Source organism: Oncorhynchus nerka, linkage group LG22 (genome assembly GCF_034236695.1).
Source record: "Oncorhynchus nerka isolate Pitt River linkage group LG22, Oner_Uvic_2.0, whole genome shotgun sequence".
Lineage (NCBI taxonomy): Eukaryota > Metazoa > Chordata > Actinopteri > Salmoniformes > Salmonidae > Oncorhynchus > Oncorhynchus nerka.
The window spans coordinates 92,749,539-92,769,285 of NC_088417.1; the positions used below are offsets into that span (position 1 = coordinate 92,749,539).

General features: G+C 43.8%; 2 protein-coding genes across 2 annotated transcripts in view; one reads left to right on the forward strand and one right to left on the reverse strand.

The window, feature by feature from the left end:
• Window positions 1–4,916: 4,916 nt before the first annotated feature.
• Window positions 4,917–7,765, reverse strand: LOC135563719 (formin-2-like). The gene is made up of 2 exons (XM_065006838.1): window positions 7,760–7,765; window positions 4,917–6,002 (listed from the first exon to the last, which is right to left on the reverse strand). The coding sequence occupies exons 1-2, from the start codon at window positions 7,763–7,765 to the stop codon at window positions 4,917–4,919; spliced, it is 1,092 nt and encodes a 363-aa protein (XP_064862910.1).
• A 10,523-nt stretch (window positions 7,766–18,288) lies between these two features.
• Window positions 18,289–19,747, forward strand: part of LOC115123825 (trimeric intracellular cation channel type B) — a 35,220-nt gene continuing 33,761 nt past the window's right edge. The window contains exon 1 of the mRNA XM_029653189.2: window positions 18,289–18,735. Coding sequence (XP_029509049.1) covers window positions 18,612–18,735 — 124 coding nt within the window. The 5' untranslated portion in view covers window positions 18,289–18,611. The remainder of the gene's footprint in view (window positions 18,736–19,747) is intronic.

Sequence of the window (19,747 nt, forward strand, 5' to 3'; positions counted from 1 at the left end):
TAGCCTGGAGGCCCAGGGACTTTGGTATTTCCTCTCCACTCTGTAGCCTGGAGGCCCAGGGACTTTGGTATTTCCTCTCCACTCTGTAGCCTGGAGGCCCAGGGACTTTGGTATTGCCTCTCCACTCTGTAGCCTGGAGGCCCAGGGACTTTGGTTTTGCCTCTCCACTCTGTAGCCTGGAGGCCCAGGGACTTTAGTCAAATTAAATTAAATTCTATTGGTTGCGTACACATATTTTGCAGATGTTATCGCAGGTGCAGCAAAATGCTGATTTTTCTAGCTCCAACAGTGCCTCTCCTCTGTGTAGCCTGGAGGCCCAGGGAGTTTCAAAGAAACACATTCACAAAGACAGGGTTTATCTGATTCTCAAAGCAATTTCTTCCAATCTGATCCTTTCAACCCTGTACAAGCACTGCAAATCCTGGGGTTTCTTCTAGAGGAATTCATAAATTAAAATCCATCGCAGGGCCCCTCGTTTAATTAAATATTTTGGGAGGGTAAAGACAACAGTGTTTGGGATTGTATGGCTTTAAGTCTAAAACCAAATCAACGGTTGTATGAAAATATGTAAACATGTATTAAATCTGATGCATTTCACATAAAATCTATGAGATATAAAACGTCTTTATAACTTCCCATAGAAGCCTATCTATTTAAAATCATAGAAATCAAACAGTAATAACACATGCATAATAGCAAACAACATCAAACAAGACAGACTTCACCTTGCGTTTACATCACAACAGTCTACCAGTGCCACAGTTTGTACACATCCAGCCACAAAACCAACTATATACACCAACAGAGTGACATAAAGCTTATTCAAAGCCAATGGGGGTATACCATCAGGTGATTGGTCCAAACTAAATGACAGCTAATACCAAGCCGATACAGTCGTCCACCAATACCAGTGGATAAAACAAACAAACAGGGAGTAGATAGATAAATCACTGACAGACAACTTTCAATTGGTTCATTTACTCCCTCTCCCTTGCAACTATACCAAGTGTCTTTGCTGTAAAAGAGAATGTGTTCTCAGTCAATTTACCTAGTAAAGTAAGGGTTAATCATCTACTCACATGGGAACCAGGTGCTCAGTCAGTGAGGGGAACGGGATGGTCGACGCCCCCTGTCTGTCCCCGAGGGCGTGTGGTGTGGGGGATATTATGGCTCACCTCTTTTTAACAACCTACAAGTTAAAAGGGCAAAGAAGCATTGACCCCCCGGTGCTTCAGTGTGCTTAAACTTTGCACCTCCTCCCCCATCCCCCTCTCCTCTTCCTTTAACTCCATCAGCTCCTCATGTCCAAAGAGGAGTTTCTGGTTTATCTCCATGGTAATGAAGGGAAAGGAAGGACAGGGGAGGGGGTGCTTGAGGCCTTCTGACTTAATTAAGGAGATGGCAGCTCCCACCATGTGCTTGTTGTGATAGTCTTTCTGACACAAACCATTCTTGAGATCAATGGTTTTATATGACATCACACATGACCACAATGATGGAATGGCATACAGTATGTGACGTATTGACGAGAGGACATTTGACCCCTGCTGTATTCACATGCTATTGTCATACATAACGGGATGGCTACCACCACAAAGAGTGGAGACAGACAGTAGCGGTTCGTTGAAGGTCTTTAATGCCGAGTAGTAGTTTCACCGCCACCCAACACTCCAGTTATAATGGAGCAGTCACCTCCAGGCCTCCGGGTGTTGGTGCCATTAAGATGGTCTAACTGGGAGGCCGTTCGCCTGGCAGGGATTAGGAGATTGCCCTCAAAACAGCCCTCCACCTCTCCCCTGTGGTGTGGTCTGCCTGCATCAGAAAAGACTACACCCTGATCTGGAGACTCTTCCCAGTGTGACCATATGCTCCTAGATATTTTGCTGTGCGCCAGTGCAACCAGGAAACAAATCACCCAGATAATAATTGTTGTACTGATAGGCTTTCACTGTGCAGTTGTTTCCGAGTGCCCTAGAGAAAAAAATATAGTGCAGATTAATTCAATCCAAAATCCACATATAAGGAATATTAAAGAATGCATCAGTGATTTGTATTCCTTGCTCCTTTCTGAAGAGTTGATGGCATGGGAATGCCTGTAACTAGCACATTGTGCAGTCAGTTAGCAACGCCGAAAGCAGTCATTTCTAAAGAGTTTTCCCTAAAAAGTTCCAAATGAAACGCTCACTGCAAGTAGGCTTACCTGACAGAAGGATAAGATATCATGATGGTTTGTATCCATCGTATCAATCGGGTGCTCTTTTGTCAAACAACACCCACTTGTCACAGACGTCAATTCAACGTCTATTCCACGTTGGTTCAATGTGATTTCATTCAGTGTGTGCCCAGTGGGATAGGACAGTCTCTTGAAGTGAACAATTCAAATGAAAGGGCAACTATACCCTCCAAAATATATATTTTTATTTACTTCCCCAGACCTCAAAAGTGTTCTCCTGAAGTGGTTTTAAGCATCCAATTTACTTATTTTTCTATTAAAATAGTGTGATTTTGAGAGTGAAAATCGAAACCTGGAAAAACAAAACTGATAAATGTTTTGTGTGGTTTTAGGTGTTATTATGGCTAATACATGCATTGGCCGATAATCTTGAGTGGCTGGTATATTTTCTTATCTACCTGCTACAGTGGATGGTGGACCAAGAAGGTCGTTTTTATTTATCTAGGCAAGTCAGTTAAGAACATATTCTTATTTTCAATGACAGCCTAGGAATAGTGGGTTAACTGCCTTGTTCAGGGGCAGAACAACAGCTTTTTACCTCATCAGCTCAGGGATTTGATCTTGCAACCTTTCGGTTACGAGTCCAACACTCTAACCACTAGGCTTCCTGCCGCCTCTACACTCTAACCACTAGGCTACCTGCCGTCCCTACACTCTAACCACTAGGCTTCCAGCCTCCCCAGTTTGGAGGTACAGAAAGAAAAGGAAATGGATAGCTTCTTTAGAATATAGGAAAAGAGAGTGAGAGAGAGAGAGAGAGAGAGAGAGAGAGAGGAAAAGAGAGAGAGATAGGAAAAGAGAGAGAGAGAGAGAGAGAGATAGGAAAAGAGAGATAGAGAGAGAGAGAGGAAAAGAGAGAGAGAGTGGAAAAAAGAGAGGAAAAGAGAGAGATCGAGAGAGTTTGACGGAAAGAGAGAGAGGAGGGAGAAAGAGCCAAAGAGAGAGCGAGACGAAGACAGGGACAGAGGAAGCGAGTGCAAAAGAGTAAGGTTGAAGCCAACAATCCCCCAGCAGCCTTGGCGACACACAGGAACCCTCAGCAGCATTCCCAGCTTTCTCTGTTCCGCTCGGAAAACAGCCACCACATCCGGAGAAGGAAACATCTCCTGCCAACATCACAACAACAATCACACCAGCTAGATCTTTCCCACATCCTAGAACCATTGAATGTAATGGCTTTTTCCATCGCAATTATACGAATATAAGGATAGTTGTTGGTGGGGTATTTTGGATCTATCTATCATGTTATTCCCCTTCATTTTACAGCAATTGAAAAATGTTCCATTGGAATTTCAAAGACATTTCAAGGATGGTTGTTGGTGCTGTATATTGGAGCTCAGCTATCAAGTTGTACGTAAATCCCTTTTTGATTGTGGACTTTCTGGTTAAATAAAGGTTAAATAAATGTGTTACTAAGGCAGGGCCTGATCTGACGTCAGCTGCAGTGTTCCATGTGTCGCTGTGTGGTTTGGTCAGAGTGTGTGAGGCAGGGGAGGAGAGAGTCATCACAGAGAGAGTGAGACGGATGTGCGGAGCCCGAGGGGTGGTGAGGTGGGTGGTGTGATACATGCATGGAAGGACTGTGGCGAGGTCACATAATCGACATCGACGGTCTGACATTCCTGTGAAGGAACAATGCTGAGTCATAGAGTGACCTACACATCCCCTCTAACCCACTGCAACCCCCTCTAACCCAATCAACCCAATGTAACTCACTCTAACCCACTGTAACCCACTCTAACCCAATGTAACTCACTGGAACCCACTGGAACCCACTCTAACCCAATGTAACTCACTGTAACCCACTGTAACCCTCTGTAACCACTGTAACCCACTGGAACCCACTCTAACCCAATGTAACTCACTGTAACCACTGTAACCCACTCTAACCCCTCTAATCCACTGTAACCCACTGTAACCTACTGTAACCCACTGTAACCCAATGTAGCCCACAGTAACCCACTCTAACCCAATGTAGCCCACAGTAACCCACTCTAACCCAATGTAACCCACTGTAACCACTGTAACCCACTGTAACCACTGTAACCCACTGTAACTCACTGTAACCCACTGAAACCCAATGTAACCACTGTAACCCACTGTAACCCAATGTAACCCACTGTAACCACTGTAACCCACTGTAACCACTGTAACCCACTGTAACCACTGTAACCCACCGTAACCCACTGTAACCACTGTAACCCACTGTAACCCACTGTAACCCAATGTAACACATTGTAACCCACTATAACCTACTGTAAACCACTGTAACACCTCTAACCCACTGTAACCCCCTCTAACCCACTGTAACCCCCTCTAACCCACTGTAACACACTGTAACCCTCTGTAACCCACCACGCTCTCAGTCAGGACAGTAGCAGGATGTACTAACTCTCTCTCTTCACAAAGTATTATGCAGTGCAGACTCATAAGGGAAGGGCCAGGCAGGAAGGGCCAGGCAGGAAGGGCAGGGCAGGAAGGGCCAGGCAGGAAGGGCCAGGCAGGAAGGGCCAGGCAGGAAGGGCAAGGCAGGAAGGGCAGGGCAGGAAGGGCAAGGCAGGAAGGGCAGGGCAGGAAGGGCAGGGCAGGAAGGGCAGGGCAGGAAGGGTCAGGCAGGAAGGGCCAGGCAGGAAGGGAAAGGCAGGAAGGGCAGGGCAGGGCAGGAAGGGCAGGGCAGGAAGGGTCAGGCAGGAAGGGCCAGGCAGGAAGGGCAGGGCAGGAAGGGCAGGGCAGGAAGGGTCAGGCAGGAAGGGCAAGGCAGGAAGGGCAGGGCAGGAAGGGCAAGGCAGGAAGGGCCAGGCAGGAAGAGCAGGACAGGAAGGCCCAGCAGGAAGGGCAAGGCAGGAAGGGCCAGGCAGGAAGGGCCAGGCAGGAAGAGCAGGACAGGAAGGGCCAGGCAGGAAGAGCAGGACAGGAAGGGCCAGGCAGGAAGGGCCAGGCAGGAAGGGTCAGGCAGGAAGGGCCAGGCAGGAAGGGCAAGGCAGGAAGGGCCAGGCAGGAAGGGCCAGGCAGGAAGAGCAGGACAGGAAGGGCCAGGCAGGAAGGGCAAGGCAGGAAGGGCAAGGCAGGAAGGGCCAGGCAGGAAGAGCAGGACAGGAAGGGCCAGGCAGGCCAGGCAGGAAGGGAAAGGCAGGAAGGGCAAGGCAGGAAGGGCCAGGCAGGAAGAGCAGGACAGGAAGGGCAAGGCAGGAAGGGCCAGGCAGGAAGGGTCAGGCAGGAAGGGAAAGGCAGGAAGGGCAAGGCAGGAAGGGTCAGGCAGGAAGGGCAGGGCAGGAAGAGCAGGACAGGAAGGGCCAGGCAGGAAGGGCAAGGCAGGAAGGGCCAGGCAGGAAGAGCAGGACAGGAAGGGCCAGGCAGGCCAGGCAGGAAGGGCAAGGCAGGAAGGGCCAGGCAGGAAGGGCCAGGCAGGAAGAGCAGGACAGGAAGGGCAAGGCAGGAAAGGCCAGGCAGGAAGGGTCAGGCAGGAAGGGAAAGGCAGGAAGGGCAAGGCAGGAAGGGCAGGGCAGGAAGGGCAGGGCAGGAAGAGCAGGACAGGAAGGGCCAGGCAGGAAGGGCCAGGCAGGAAGGGCCAGGCAGGAAGGGCAAGGCAGGAAGGGCCAGGCAGGAAGGGCCAGGCAGGAAGGGCAAGGCAGGAAGGGCCAGGCAGGAAGGGCAAGGCAGGAAGGGCAAGGCAGGAAGGGCAAGGCAGGAAGGGCCAGGCAGGAAGGGCCAGGCAGGAAGAGCAGGACAGGAAGGGCCCTAAATGGAACTGTTGGCTCGACGCCACTGTCTGATTGACACCAATTGTCTTGATTTCATACAATTAAAGTTCATCAGATGAGATAAAACGTTTGAAAAGAACAGGGATTAATGTGTCTCTGTGTGTGTGTGTGTGTGTGTGTGTGTGCTTGCGTGTGTGTGTGTGTGTGTGTGTGTGTGTGTGTGTGTGTGTGTGTGTGTGTGTGTGTGTGTGTGTGTGTGTGTGTGTGTGTGTGTGTGTGTGTGTGTGTGTGTGTGTGTGTGTGTGTGTGTGTGCGCGTGCGCGTGTGTGTGTGTCCACAGTCATTTTCGGCATACCAGGGTACTCTCAATCTCTTTATCATTAGGGGTAGCAAACTGGTGGATTTAACAGGCAGACCATGGGGTCTTTGTATGGGTCCACGGCATACCCCTGTTTAAGCAGCGTGACAATGTGCTATTCACAGACTGAATGAGGAATATGCCACCAGTATAACCTCTTCCATGGGTTGTCATACTTGGTCTGAAACCACCAAAATGACACTGGTCTCAGGCCTCAGATATGTCGAGGCTCCTTCCACCCCTGCTCTTTCTACGGATTAGTGGGCAGAGAGAGACTGTATGACAATGTGTATGTGAGTCACCATTTGCAGCCTAGCGTGACTGTGTTCTAAAGGGGTACCCCATAGCACTACTATAGCTCCTCTCTCTCTGACATTGACGTTTACATTTGTGTCAGAAATATAAAGCAACCAAAATGACATTTCAGGAAGATTATGGTGGTGGGAGCTATACTGTCATCATAGACTTCTCAATGTCAGTGTTTCACAAAATGTCATATGATATTCACACTGTGAGAAAACCCACCACAGCCTTTAGACAAGCTCATATTCAGGAGGGGGAAAAATATGATTTTTTAAATAATAAAATGTGACTTGTTTCAGGAAACTAGGTACAGTTGAGGTCAGAGGTTTACATACACCTTAGCCAAATACATTTAAACACAAGTTTTCACAATTCCTGACATTTAATCATAGTAAAAAATCCCTGTCTCAGATCAGTTAAGATCACCACTTTATTTTAAGAATGTGAAATGTCAGAATAATAGTAGAGAGAATGATTTATTTCAGCTTTATTTACTTCATCACATTCCCAGTGGGTCAGAAGTTTACAATTAGTATTTGGTAGCATTGCCAAGCATTTAACTTGGGTCAAACATTTTGGGTAGCCTTCCACAAGCTTCCCACAATAAGTTGGATGAATTTTGGCCCACTCCTCCTGACAGAGCTGGTGTAACTGAGTCAGGTTTGTAGGACTCCTTGCTCACACATGCTTTTTCAGTTTTGCCCACACATTTTCTATAGGATTGAGGTCAGGGCTTTGTGATGGCCACTCCAATACCTTGACTTTGTTGTCCTTAAAAACTTCTTGGCGCACCCATCCCTTTAGCGGGATCATTTTCATCAACATCCACTGAATTGCAGAGCGCTAAAAATATTACATTTTCATGAAATCACAAGTGCAATATAGCAAAACACAGCTTAGCTTGTTGTTAATCCACCTGGCATGTCAGATTTCAAAAAAGCTTTTCGGCGAAAGCTATCCAAGCGTTTATGTAAGAACATCTCTCTCAGCAGACAAAACATTACAAACAGCTAGCAGCAAAATAGATTGGTCACGAAAGTCAGAAAAGTAATAAAATGAATCACTTACCTTTGATGATCTTCGGATGTTTGCACTCACGAGACTCCCAGTTACACAATAAATGTTCCTTTTGTTCCATCAAGATTATTTTTATATCCAAAATACCTCCATTTGGTTGGCGCGTTATGTTCAGAAATCCACAGGCTCGAGCGGTCACGAAGGGGCAGACAAAAATTCAAAATAGTATCCGTAAAGTTCGTAGAAACATGTCAAACGTTTTTTATAATCAATCCTCAGGTTGTTTTTACAATAAATAATCAATAATATTTCAACCGGACCGTAGCATTTTCAATAGGAGAGAGAGAGAAAATGTCTGCTCCAAGCTACTTGCACATGCAAAACGCTGCTGGCACCCGGACATCCACTGATGCGATGTGATCTTTCTCGCAAATTTTTCAGAATAAAAGCCTGAAACTATGTCTAAAGACTGTTCACACCATGTGGAAGCCATAGGAAAAGGAATCTGGTTGATATCCCTTTAAATGGAGGGAAGGCATGCAATGGAACAGGGAGCTTTCAAAATAGAAGGTACTTTCTCTTTGGATTTTCCTCAGGTTTTCGCCTGCATTATCAGTTCTGTTATACTCACAGATAATATTTTGACAGTTTTCTATCCTAATCTGACAATTATATGCATATTATAGATTCTGGGCCTGAGAAATATACAGTTTCATTTGGGTACGTTTTTCATCCAAACATCAAAATACTGCCCTCTACAATCAAGAGGTTAAGCCATTTTGCCACAACTTTGGAAGTATGCTTGGGGTCATTGTCCATTTAGAAGACCAATTTGCAACCAAGCTTCAACTTCCTGACTGATGTCTTGAGATGTTGCTTCAATATATCCACATCATTTTCCTGCCTCACAATGCCATCTATTTTGTGAAGTGCACCAGTACCTCCTGCAGCAAAGCACCCACACAACATGATGCTGCTACCCCTGTGCTTCTCGGTTGGGATGGTGTTCTTCAGCTTGCAAGCCTCCCCCTTTTCCCTCCAAACATAATGATGGTCATTATGGCCAAACAGTTCTATTTTTATTTCATCAGATCAGAGGACATATCTCCAAAAAGTAAGATATTTGTCCCCATGTGCAGTTGCAAACCGTAGTCTGGCTTTTTTATGGTGGTTTTGGAGCAGTGGCTTCTTCCTTGCTGGTTTTAAGACTAGTTTTACTGTGGATATACATACCTTTTGTACCTGTTTCCTCCAGCATCTTCCCAAGGTCCTTTGCTGTTGTTCTGTGTTTGATTTGTACTTTTCGCACCAAAGTACGTTCATCTCTAGGAGACAGAACACGTCTCCTTCCTGAGCGGTATGACAGCTGCTTGATTTCCATGGTGTTTATTGCTCCCAAGGATGAACCAGACTTGTGGAGGATTACAATTTTTTTTCTGAGGTCTTGACTGATTTCTTTTGATTTTCTCATGATGTCAAGCAAAGAGGAATTGAGTTTGAAGTTAGGCCTTGAAATACATCCACAGGTACACCTCCAATTGACTCAAATGATGTCAGATGCTTCTGAAGCCATGACATCATTTTCTGGAATTCTCCAAGCTGTTTAAAGGCACAGTGAACTTAGTGTATGTAAACTTCTGACCCATTTGAATTGTGATACAGTGAATTATAAGTGAAATAATCTGTCTGTAAACAATTGTTGGAAAAATGACTTGTGACATGCACAAAGTAGATGTCCTAACCAACTTGCCAAAACTCTAGTTTGTTAACAAGAAATTTGTGGAGGTGTTGAAAAATGAGTTTTAATGACTCCAACCTAAGTGTGTGTAAACTTCCAACTTCAACTCTATATGTCGCATGTCACTACTTCACAGGAGAGGCATTTGAACGTAAACATGCATGTTTTTAATCAAAATGCGTTTTTGGACAGAAATGCTTTCTGGAACAAGCTATGGGTGCGTGCTTAGTCCCCTCCTGTACTCCCTGTTCACCCAAGAATGCGTGGCGCGCACTACTCCAACACCATCTTTAAGTTTGCCGACAACATGACAGTGGTAGGCATGATCACCCGACGATGATGAGACAGCCTATAGGGAGGAAGTCAAAGACCTGGCAGTGTGGTGCCATTGACAACTACAGGAAACGTAGGACCGAGCACGCCCCTATTCACATTGACGGGGCTATATTGGAGCGGATCAAGAGTTTCAAGGTCCTCGGAGTCCACATTACTAACAATCTATCATGATCCACACACACCAACACAGTCATGAAGGTCCAGAACAAATTCAAGGAAACGTACCGTATTATACAAAGCCATGAGTGCATGGAACTCCCGTCCATCTCATATAGTGCAAGTGAACAGCAAACACCTCACGGCACAACATCTCTCCCCCATGTGACCTACTTGTTGTGTTTATGTGTAACTGATAGATGCACACACACACTACATGTCTTTCAATGTTCAGTATGTAAATTGTAAAGTATTTTGTCTGTAATGTATTATTTGTTATGTGTCGGATCCCAGTAAGACTAGCTGTTGCCATTGGCGTTGGCTAATGGGGATCCTAATAAATCAAAAAATAAATCAAAGAGGGCACAGCAATGCCTCTTTCCCCCCAGAAGGCTGAAACTATTTGGCATCGGCCCTCAGATCCTCAAAAAGTTCTACAGCTGCACCATTGGGAACATCTTGACCAGCTGCATCACTGCTTGGAATGGCAACTGCTTGACCGCAAGGTGCTACAGAGAGTAGCACGTATAGCCCAGTACATCGCTGGGGCTGTGCTCCCTGCCATCAATGAGCTCTTTACCAGGCGGTGTCAAAGGAAGGCCCTAATAATTGTCAAAGGCTCCAGCCACCCAAGTCATAGACTGTTCTCTCAGCTACCACACGGCAAGAGGCACGGATGCACCAAGTCTAGAACCAACAGGACCCTGAACAGCTTCTACCCCCAAGCCATAAGACCTCTAAGTAGTTAGTCTGGGAAGCTATTTGGTTAATTATTTAACTATCTGTGTTGACCCTTTTGACGCTGCTACTGTTTACTATCTGTCACTTTATTCCTAGTTACACCTGTATGTACAGTGCCTGTATGTACAGTGCCTGTATGTATAGTGCCTGCGGAAAGTATTCAGACCCCTGGACTTTTCCCACATTTTGTCACGTTACTGCCTTATTTTAAAATGGATTAAATAAAACATTTTCCTCAGCAATACCCCATAATGACACAATAATGACACAATACCCCATAATGACACAATAATGACACAATACCCCATAATGACACAATAATGGCACAATACCCCATAATGACACAATACCCCATAATGACACAATAATGACACAATACCCCATAATGACACAATAATAACACAATACCCCATAATGACACAATAATGGCACAATACCCGATAATGACACAATAATGACACAATACCCCATAATGACACAATAATGACACAATACCCCATAATGGCACAATAATGACACAATACCCCATAATGACACAATAATGACACAATACCCCATAATGACACAATAATGACACAATACCCCATAATGACACAATAATGACACAATACCCCATAATGACACAATAATGGCACAATACCCCATAATGACACAATAATGACACAATACCCCATAATGACACAATAATTGCACAATACCCCATAATGACACAATACCCCATAATGACACAATACCCCATAATGACACAAGAATGGCACAATACCCCATAATGACACAATACCCCATAATGACACAATAATGACACAATACCCCATAATGGCACAATAATGACACAATACCCCATAATGACACAATAATGACACAATACCCCATAATGACACAATAATGACACAATACCCCATAATGACACAATAATGACACAATACCCCATAATGACACAATAATGGCACAATACCCCATAATGACACAATAATGACACAATACCCGATAATGACACAATAATTGCACAATACCCCATAATGACACAATACCCCATAATGACACAATACCCCATAATGACACAAGAATGGCACAATACCCCATAATGACACAATAATGACACAATACCCCATAATGACACAATAATGGCACAATACCCCATAATGACACAATAATGACACAATACCCCATAATGACACAATACCCCATAATGACACAATACCCCATAATGACTCAATAATGGCACAATACCCCATAATGACACAATAATGACACAATACCCCATAATGACACAATAATGGCACAATACCCCATAATGACACAATAATGACACAATACCCGATAATGACACAATAATTGCACAATACCCCATAATGACACAATACCCCATAATGACACAATACCCCATAATGACACAAGAATGGCACAATACCCCATAATGACACAATAATGACACAATACCCCATAATGACACAATAATGGCACAATACCCCATAATGACACAATAATGACACAATACCCCATAATGACACAATACCCCATAATGACACAATACCCCATAATGACTCAATAATGGCACAATACCCCATAATGACACAATAATGACACAATACCCCATAATGGCACAATAATGACACAATACCCCATAATGACACAATACCCCATAAAGACACAATAATGACACAATACCCCATAATGGCACAATAATGACACAATACCCCATAATGACACAATAATGACACAATACCCCATAATGACACAATAATGACACAATACCCCATAATGACACAATAATGACACAATACCCCATAATGACACAATAATGACACAATACCCCATAATGACACATAATGACACAATACCCCATAATGACACAATAATGACACAATACCCCATAATGACACAATAATGACACAATACCCCATAATGACACAATAATGACACAATACCCCATAATGACTCAATAATGGCACAATACCCCATAATGACACAATAATGACACAATACCCCATAATGGCACAATAATGACACAATACCCCATAATGACACAATACCCCATAAAGACACAATAATGACACAATACCCCATAATGGCACAATAATGACACAATACCCCATAATGACACAATAATGACACAATACCCCATAATGACACAATAATGACACAATACCCCATAATGACACAATAATGACACAATACCCCATAATGACACAATAATGACACAATACCCCATAATGACACATAATGACACAATACCCCATAATGACACAATAATGACACAATACCCCATAATGACACAATAATGACACAATACCCCATAATGACAAAGCGAAAACAGGTTTAAAGAATCTTTTGCAAATCTAGTAAATATAAAAAACAGAAGTACCTTATTTACAATAAGGATTCAGACCCTTTGCTGTGAGACTCAAAATTGAGCTCAGGTGCATTCTTGAGCTCAATTTAAAACACAACCCCCCAAAAAACCCAAATGACAGAACAATGATTTTGGTTGAATATTGTGCCGAATATCGTGCCGATTTAATACAAAAACACAAAAAATATAAAATAAGTTGAGCTCAGGTGCATTTCCCTTGATTATCCTTGAGATGTTTCTACAACTTGATTGTAGTCCACTTTTGGTACATGTTATTGATTGGACATGATTTGGAAAGGCACACACCTGTCTATATAAGGTCTCACATTTGACAGTGCATGTCCGAGCAAAAACTAAGCCATGAGGTTGAAGGAATTGTTCGTAGAGCTCCGAGACAGGATTGTGTCGAAGCACAGATTTCTGCAGCATTGAAGGTCATGGAGTTTGCCAAAAGGCACCTAAAGACTCTCAGACCATGAGAAACAAGATTCTCTGGTCTGAGAAAACCAAGATTGAACTCTTTGGCCTGAATGCCAAGCGTCACGTCTGGAGCAAACCTGGCACCATCCCTACGGTGAAGCATGGTGGTGGCAGCATCATGTTGTGGGGATGTTTTTCAGCAGCAGAGAGCAGGGAGACTAGTCAGGATTGAGGCAAAGATTAACAGAGCAAAGTACAGAGAGATCCTTGATGAAAACCATTTTATAATAAAATAAAACAAATTGGGAACATTTCTAAAAAACGTTTTTTGCTTTGTCATTATGGGGTATTGTGATGTCATTATGGGGTATTGTGATGTCATTATGGGGTATTGTGATGTCATTATGGGGTATTGTGATGTCATTATGGGGTATTGTGATGTCATTATGGGGTATTGTGATGTCATTATGGGGTATTGTGATGTCATTATGGGGTATTGTGATGTCATTATGGGGTATTGTGTGTAGATTCATGAGGAACTAATGTAATTTAATCCATTTTATAATAAGGCTGGTATGTAAAAAAGTGTGGAAAATGTCAAGGGGTCTGAATACTTCCCAAAGGCACTGTATATATCTACCTCAATTATTTTGTACCCTGTGTATCATTACTCATTGTGTTCTTACTAAAAACTTTTATTGTTACGTGTTTCATTTTTATGTTATTTCTCTATTTTCTTTCTCTCTTCATTGTTGGGAAGGGCCCGTATATAAGATTTTTTACTGCTAGTCTACACCTGTCGAAGCATGTGATGAATAACATTTGATTTGAAACCATCTCTAGGACTGGGCAGAGAAAGCAGCATCTCTGAGGCTGCAAGAAAGGCTCTTACAGACATATTTCTGAAATATTGAGAGCTGTACACACATGCACACACGCACGCACATGCACACACACAGCCACACAAACACACACAGACAAATGGCGCAGTACCCCATGTGAGCTAGTGATCCAGAGTGGAAACAACATCCTGCAGGCAGCAGCATGACAAGGCATTTCCTGACCTACCACATAGGCTTGCATCCCAACTGGCACCCTATTTGACCAGACCTCTGTGGACTCTATGGGCCCTGGTCAAAAGAGAGAGGGTGAGAGAGAGAGAGAGAGAGAGAGAGAGAGAGAGAGAGAGAGAGAGAGAGAGAGAGAGAGAGAGAAAGAGAAAGAGTGGGAGAGGGATAGGGAAAGAGAGAAAGAGATAGGCAGATAAATATATGCGGAGAGAGAGCAGGGCTATGGATCGAGGAGCATGGAGGTTCCCTGTATGAGCAATTTATAGCCCTCTGTCTCCCCTGCCTGCCTGTTCTACACAGGCATTACTCATCTGGACCAGCCATGACATGGCAGGGCCACTACCCAGCCAAACACTGCTCTGGGGGACACAGCAGGCTTCGACCAATGATTGGCCCGGACCCAACCTTTGTGTGTGAGTATGTGCGCACGTTTCTGTGTGCGTGTGTGTGTGTTTGGTGAGGGCCAGTGATAAACACACAGAGGTGATGATATCGGCTCTATTGTAACTCTTAAGCAGGGCAGGGGGTTGCCGGAGTGGAGGGATCAACCACTGAATCACCAGACCTGACTCAGACAAGAAAAGAGAATAGGAAGATGGAAGAGGCACAGCTGCTGCTCAAGGAGTTCAATCCAGCTAATATAACAAACATCCAGAGGAAAACAGTCACTCAGGATTCGGGAGTGTATGAGTGGCTTTTGTGTATGTTTAGGAATGTCTTGTCACTATAGTTACCATAAATTGAATGTTTTGTCCCACTTTCCTTAGGAAGCTGAGGTTAATGACTGACACTTCATTCATCCATTCATTCATTTGAAACGCTTTCTTCAAAAAACAGACCAAACCAGAATGCTATTTGGCCCTAAACAGAGAGTACACAATGGCACCTAACCACTGTGACTGACCCAAAATGAAGGAAATATTTGACTATGTAGACTCAGTGAGTGTAACAGTGTTACTTTAAACCGTCCCCTCGCCCATACCCGGGCGCGAACCAGGGACCCTCTGCACACATCAACAACAGTCACCCACGAAGCATCGTTACCCATCGCTCCACAAAAGCCACGGCCCTTGCAGAGCAAGGGGAACTACTACTTCAAGGTCTCAGAGCAAGTGATGTCACCGATTGAAACGCTATTTAGCGCGAACCACCGCTAACTAAGCTAGCCGTTTCACATCCGTTACACTCACCCCCCTTTTGACCTCCTCCTTTTCTGCAGCAACCAGTGATCCGGGTCAACAGCATCAATGTAACAGTATAACTTTAAACCGCCCCCTCACCCATACCCGGGCGCGAACCAGGGACCCTATTGAGAATATCCACTGAAGGCAGATCTGGCTCTCAAGAGAAGACAGGCTTTGTGCTCACTGCCCACAACATGAGGTGGAAACTGAGCTGCACTTCCTAACCTCCTGCCAAATGCATGACCATATTAGAGACACATATTTCCCTCAGATTACACAGATCCACAAAGAATTTGAAAACAAATCCAAATTTGATAAACTCCCATATCTATCGGGTGAAATACCAGTGTGCCATCACAGCAGCAATATTTGTGACCTGTTGCCACAAGCAAATGGCAACCAGTGAAGAACAAACACCATTGTAAATACAACCTATATTTATATTTATTTATTTTCCCTTTTGTACTTTAACTATTTGCACATCATTACAACACTGTATATAGACAATATGACGTTTGAAATGTCTTTATTCTTTTGGAACTTTTGTGAGTGTAATGTTCATTGTTAATTTTTTATTGTTTATTTCACTTTTCTTTATTATCTATTTCATTGCTTTGGCAATGTAAACATATGTTTCCCATGCCAATAAAGCCCCTTAAATTGACATTGCGAGAGAGAGAGTGAGAGAGAGAGAGAGAGAGAGAGAGAGAGAGAGAGAGAGAGAGAGAGAGAGAGAATAGAGAGAGAGAGAGAGAGAGAGAGAGAGAGAGAGAGAGAGAGAGAGAAATAGAGAGAGAGAGAGAGAGAGAGAGAGAGAGAGTGGGGAAGAGAGAGAGAGAGAGAGAGAGAGAGAGAGTGGGGAAGAGAGAGAGAGAGAGAGAGAGAGAGAGAGAGAGAGAGAGAGAGAGAGAGTGGGGAAGAGAGAGAGAGAGAGAGAGAGAGAGAGAGAGAGAGAGTGGGGAAGAGAGAGAGACAGAGAGAGAGAGAGAGAGAGAGAGAGAAATAGAGAGAGAGAGAGAGAGAGAGAGAGAGAGAGGGGAAGAGAGAGAGAGAGAGAGAGAGAGAGAGAGAGAGAGAGAGAGAGAGAGAGGAAGAGAGAGAGAGAGAGTGGGGAAGAGAGAGAGAGTTTACAAAATCCAGCACTGTCATTATGCGGTGTCCATCAGGAAGGGATATAGACACACACACAGTCCTGAGCTGTTGACCAGACTTAGAGGTGATCATTGAATAATTTGAATAATTCACTCCTGGGTGAGGTTTCCGCTAGGTACAAATCAAAATATTAGTGGGGAAAATGCCAAAGTGCCCCAAGATCAGCATCTTGGGGACTGAGCGACAGGGGTAGGTATTAAAGCTTAGGGTAGGTATTACCTTAGGGTGCCAACTCAAGTCTTTTGTTTTCAGTCTTCTCTCACAGGCATAAACATGGTTGTTGTCACAGTAACCTGCTTCTGTAATTGTTCCACTGCTATAGGATGCATTTACCTCATCACCTGTCTAAACTGTACTCTCTCCCACTCCTACTGTGCATGTACTCTGGACTACCTCAAGGCATTAAAATACATCCTTCACAGTTTCGGTGCTGTGTCATCACTCACAAAGGGACTTTCCACCATGTCTGGTATGAACTTCTCATAGACCTATAATCCATTGTGAAACTAAATGTATTTCTTTTTCACTTTAGGTAACAATTGCTTTCATCAAGGCAAAGGGTGGCTACTTTGAAGAATCACAAATATAAAATATATTTTGATTTGTTAAACACTTTTTTGGTGTTATGTGTTATTTCATAGTTTTGATGTCTTCACTATTTTTCTACAATGTAGAAAATAGTTTTTAAAAAATAAAGAAAAAACCTTTAATGAGTAGGTGTGTCCAAACGTTTGACTGGTACTGTATGTTTGTCCAAGAAAACATTGAAAATCACATTAACCTGCCTACTTATCAGGTTTCTGGTCAAATAAAGTCAACACCAATGTCACCAAGTATCTGATCTGTTGTCTCCATCGACTGGCCTTTACTGCGCATTACAGATCACTGGGTACTGGGCAGGAGCTTTCCACATACATTTCCAATTGCTGACGAACAGAGAAAGCATAATTATACAATGCTGCCCTCTGGTGGCAAAATTATGTAGGTTCGTTGTGTCCGTTGAGCCCCAAACTGGATCAAAGCATGTTCTTGTCCATCAAACTAAGCTTCCCCATAAAAACATGCATCCCCTCTTTATTTTTGGCAAGTAGCCTACAGTAGGTAGCCTACACAAATTGCATTAAAAGTGCAATACTCTTAATATAACCGTGTGTTAGTGTGGCTTTTTTGTGTGAATTTATGTAAATCACGAAGCTCATCTGCAGGAAGATTCTCAGCAACAAAAGAGTGATCAAATTAACATCTTCCACCTGTATATACAGCAGTAGGTCTGCCTATGTAATTACCATGTAAAACGGTCGCAACGATAATAACATGTGCATAACTGTACCCTTCTGCTCAGGTAATTACCATGATCTAAGTATATCTAAATCATGAACTCTCTGCCTATGCGTGTGTGTGTCCACGCGCGAGAACCTGTCCTCTGACTGTAAATGGTCCTATACCTGTAGCATTACTACTCTAGACACACACACCTCTGATTGGCTAATCCTCCCACTATTTCCCAATCAGAGAGCTCGGCTTGCTCCAGCTGCCACATCATAGCAATGGCGGACCGAAGTAGCAGGAATTCCGCGTCCTTGTATTTCCAATCCCGTGCCCATAGGGAGCCGTTGCTGAGCGACCAGCGGAGATCCCAGAAGTCCGCTAACCAGCTGTTGGCTGCTTTTTTCCCCCGCTCTCATCAGATCCAGCTGTTTTGGTCGGAAGACCAAACAGACTGGGACAGACCCGGGAGAAACCAAACTGACTGCTTTGATGCTTGAAGTTGGACGTCTGCCGCGTATTGACACCTCGAGGATTAGATATAGGGAACACTCCAGGTGAAGGGTTCCACAGTAACAGAAATATGGATTTGTTTAGGGTTTTGAATTTGGACGAACTGTCCCATGGACTGGCTGGTCTGTCCATGTTTCCATACTTTGACACGGCGCACTATACTGTGTCAGTGATGGCTCTACGAGAACAGCCAGGTAAGCAAAGGACATTCAACAACGGGTTGTGTTGGACAGGTCCAGCTCATTACAATTGTTCAAACTTTTTTTTAATGTAGCCTAATATACCAGCCTATTGAATGGTTTGGTTCTTTACTTCTCATATTTTAATGGCAATTTGTTGAACGTTAGACCAGGCTACACTTTTTGCTCACCCCAGAGACAGACTTCAGCCTCTAGCCGCTAAATTAGCGTGTTTGAAAGAACATGAAACTTGAGAGAACGTTCCACACAATTCTCCCTATTTGGCCACGTTGATATTGAGATCGTTTACATTTACATTTAAGTCATTTAGCAGACGCTCTTATCCAGAGCGATTTACTATCATGTTTTCATTTTCTAAATCCCCACAACTGGATGGCATACTAAAATGATGCAATGGATTATTGCTGCACGGATATTTTGAGTTCCCTCATTTTTAAGAGTAACATTTATGCTTTAGTCCGCTTATGGTTGACCTATTTGCCCAGTTAAAATGAATCACAAGTCACACCACTTTTGCATTCTTGATGTATTTAAATATAACTTTTGAAGTACATATTTGTAAACAAAATACATGTGTTGTCCCAGTGATCTTTACACACACACACACACACACACACACACACACACACACACACACACACACACACACACACACACACACCACCCTGTGCTGTATCAGGGTGGTTAGACTCATCATACCACAGTAACTTAGATCCAGACTGTACTGCCGAAGCTTTGCAGACATATTATATTGCTTTTGATACTCATTGCCAGGGATGGGAGGCGAGGCCCATCAATAATGGAATAGTCCTCCTTTCTGGTTATTTTCTGGCATCAAGGTTGCCTCCAAGACTCACTGAGGAAACACATGGCCCAAATAAATGATAACAAAAGTGGATTATAACACAGCATGTGTAATTCTAGTAGGAACAGGGCTACTGTACCTTGAGTTGCCTGACACTATTCCACATCTGTTATGTTTATATGTAACTCTGGTCGTGGCTCA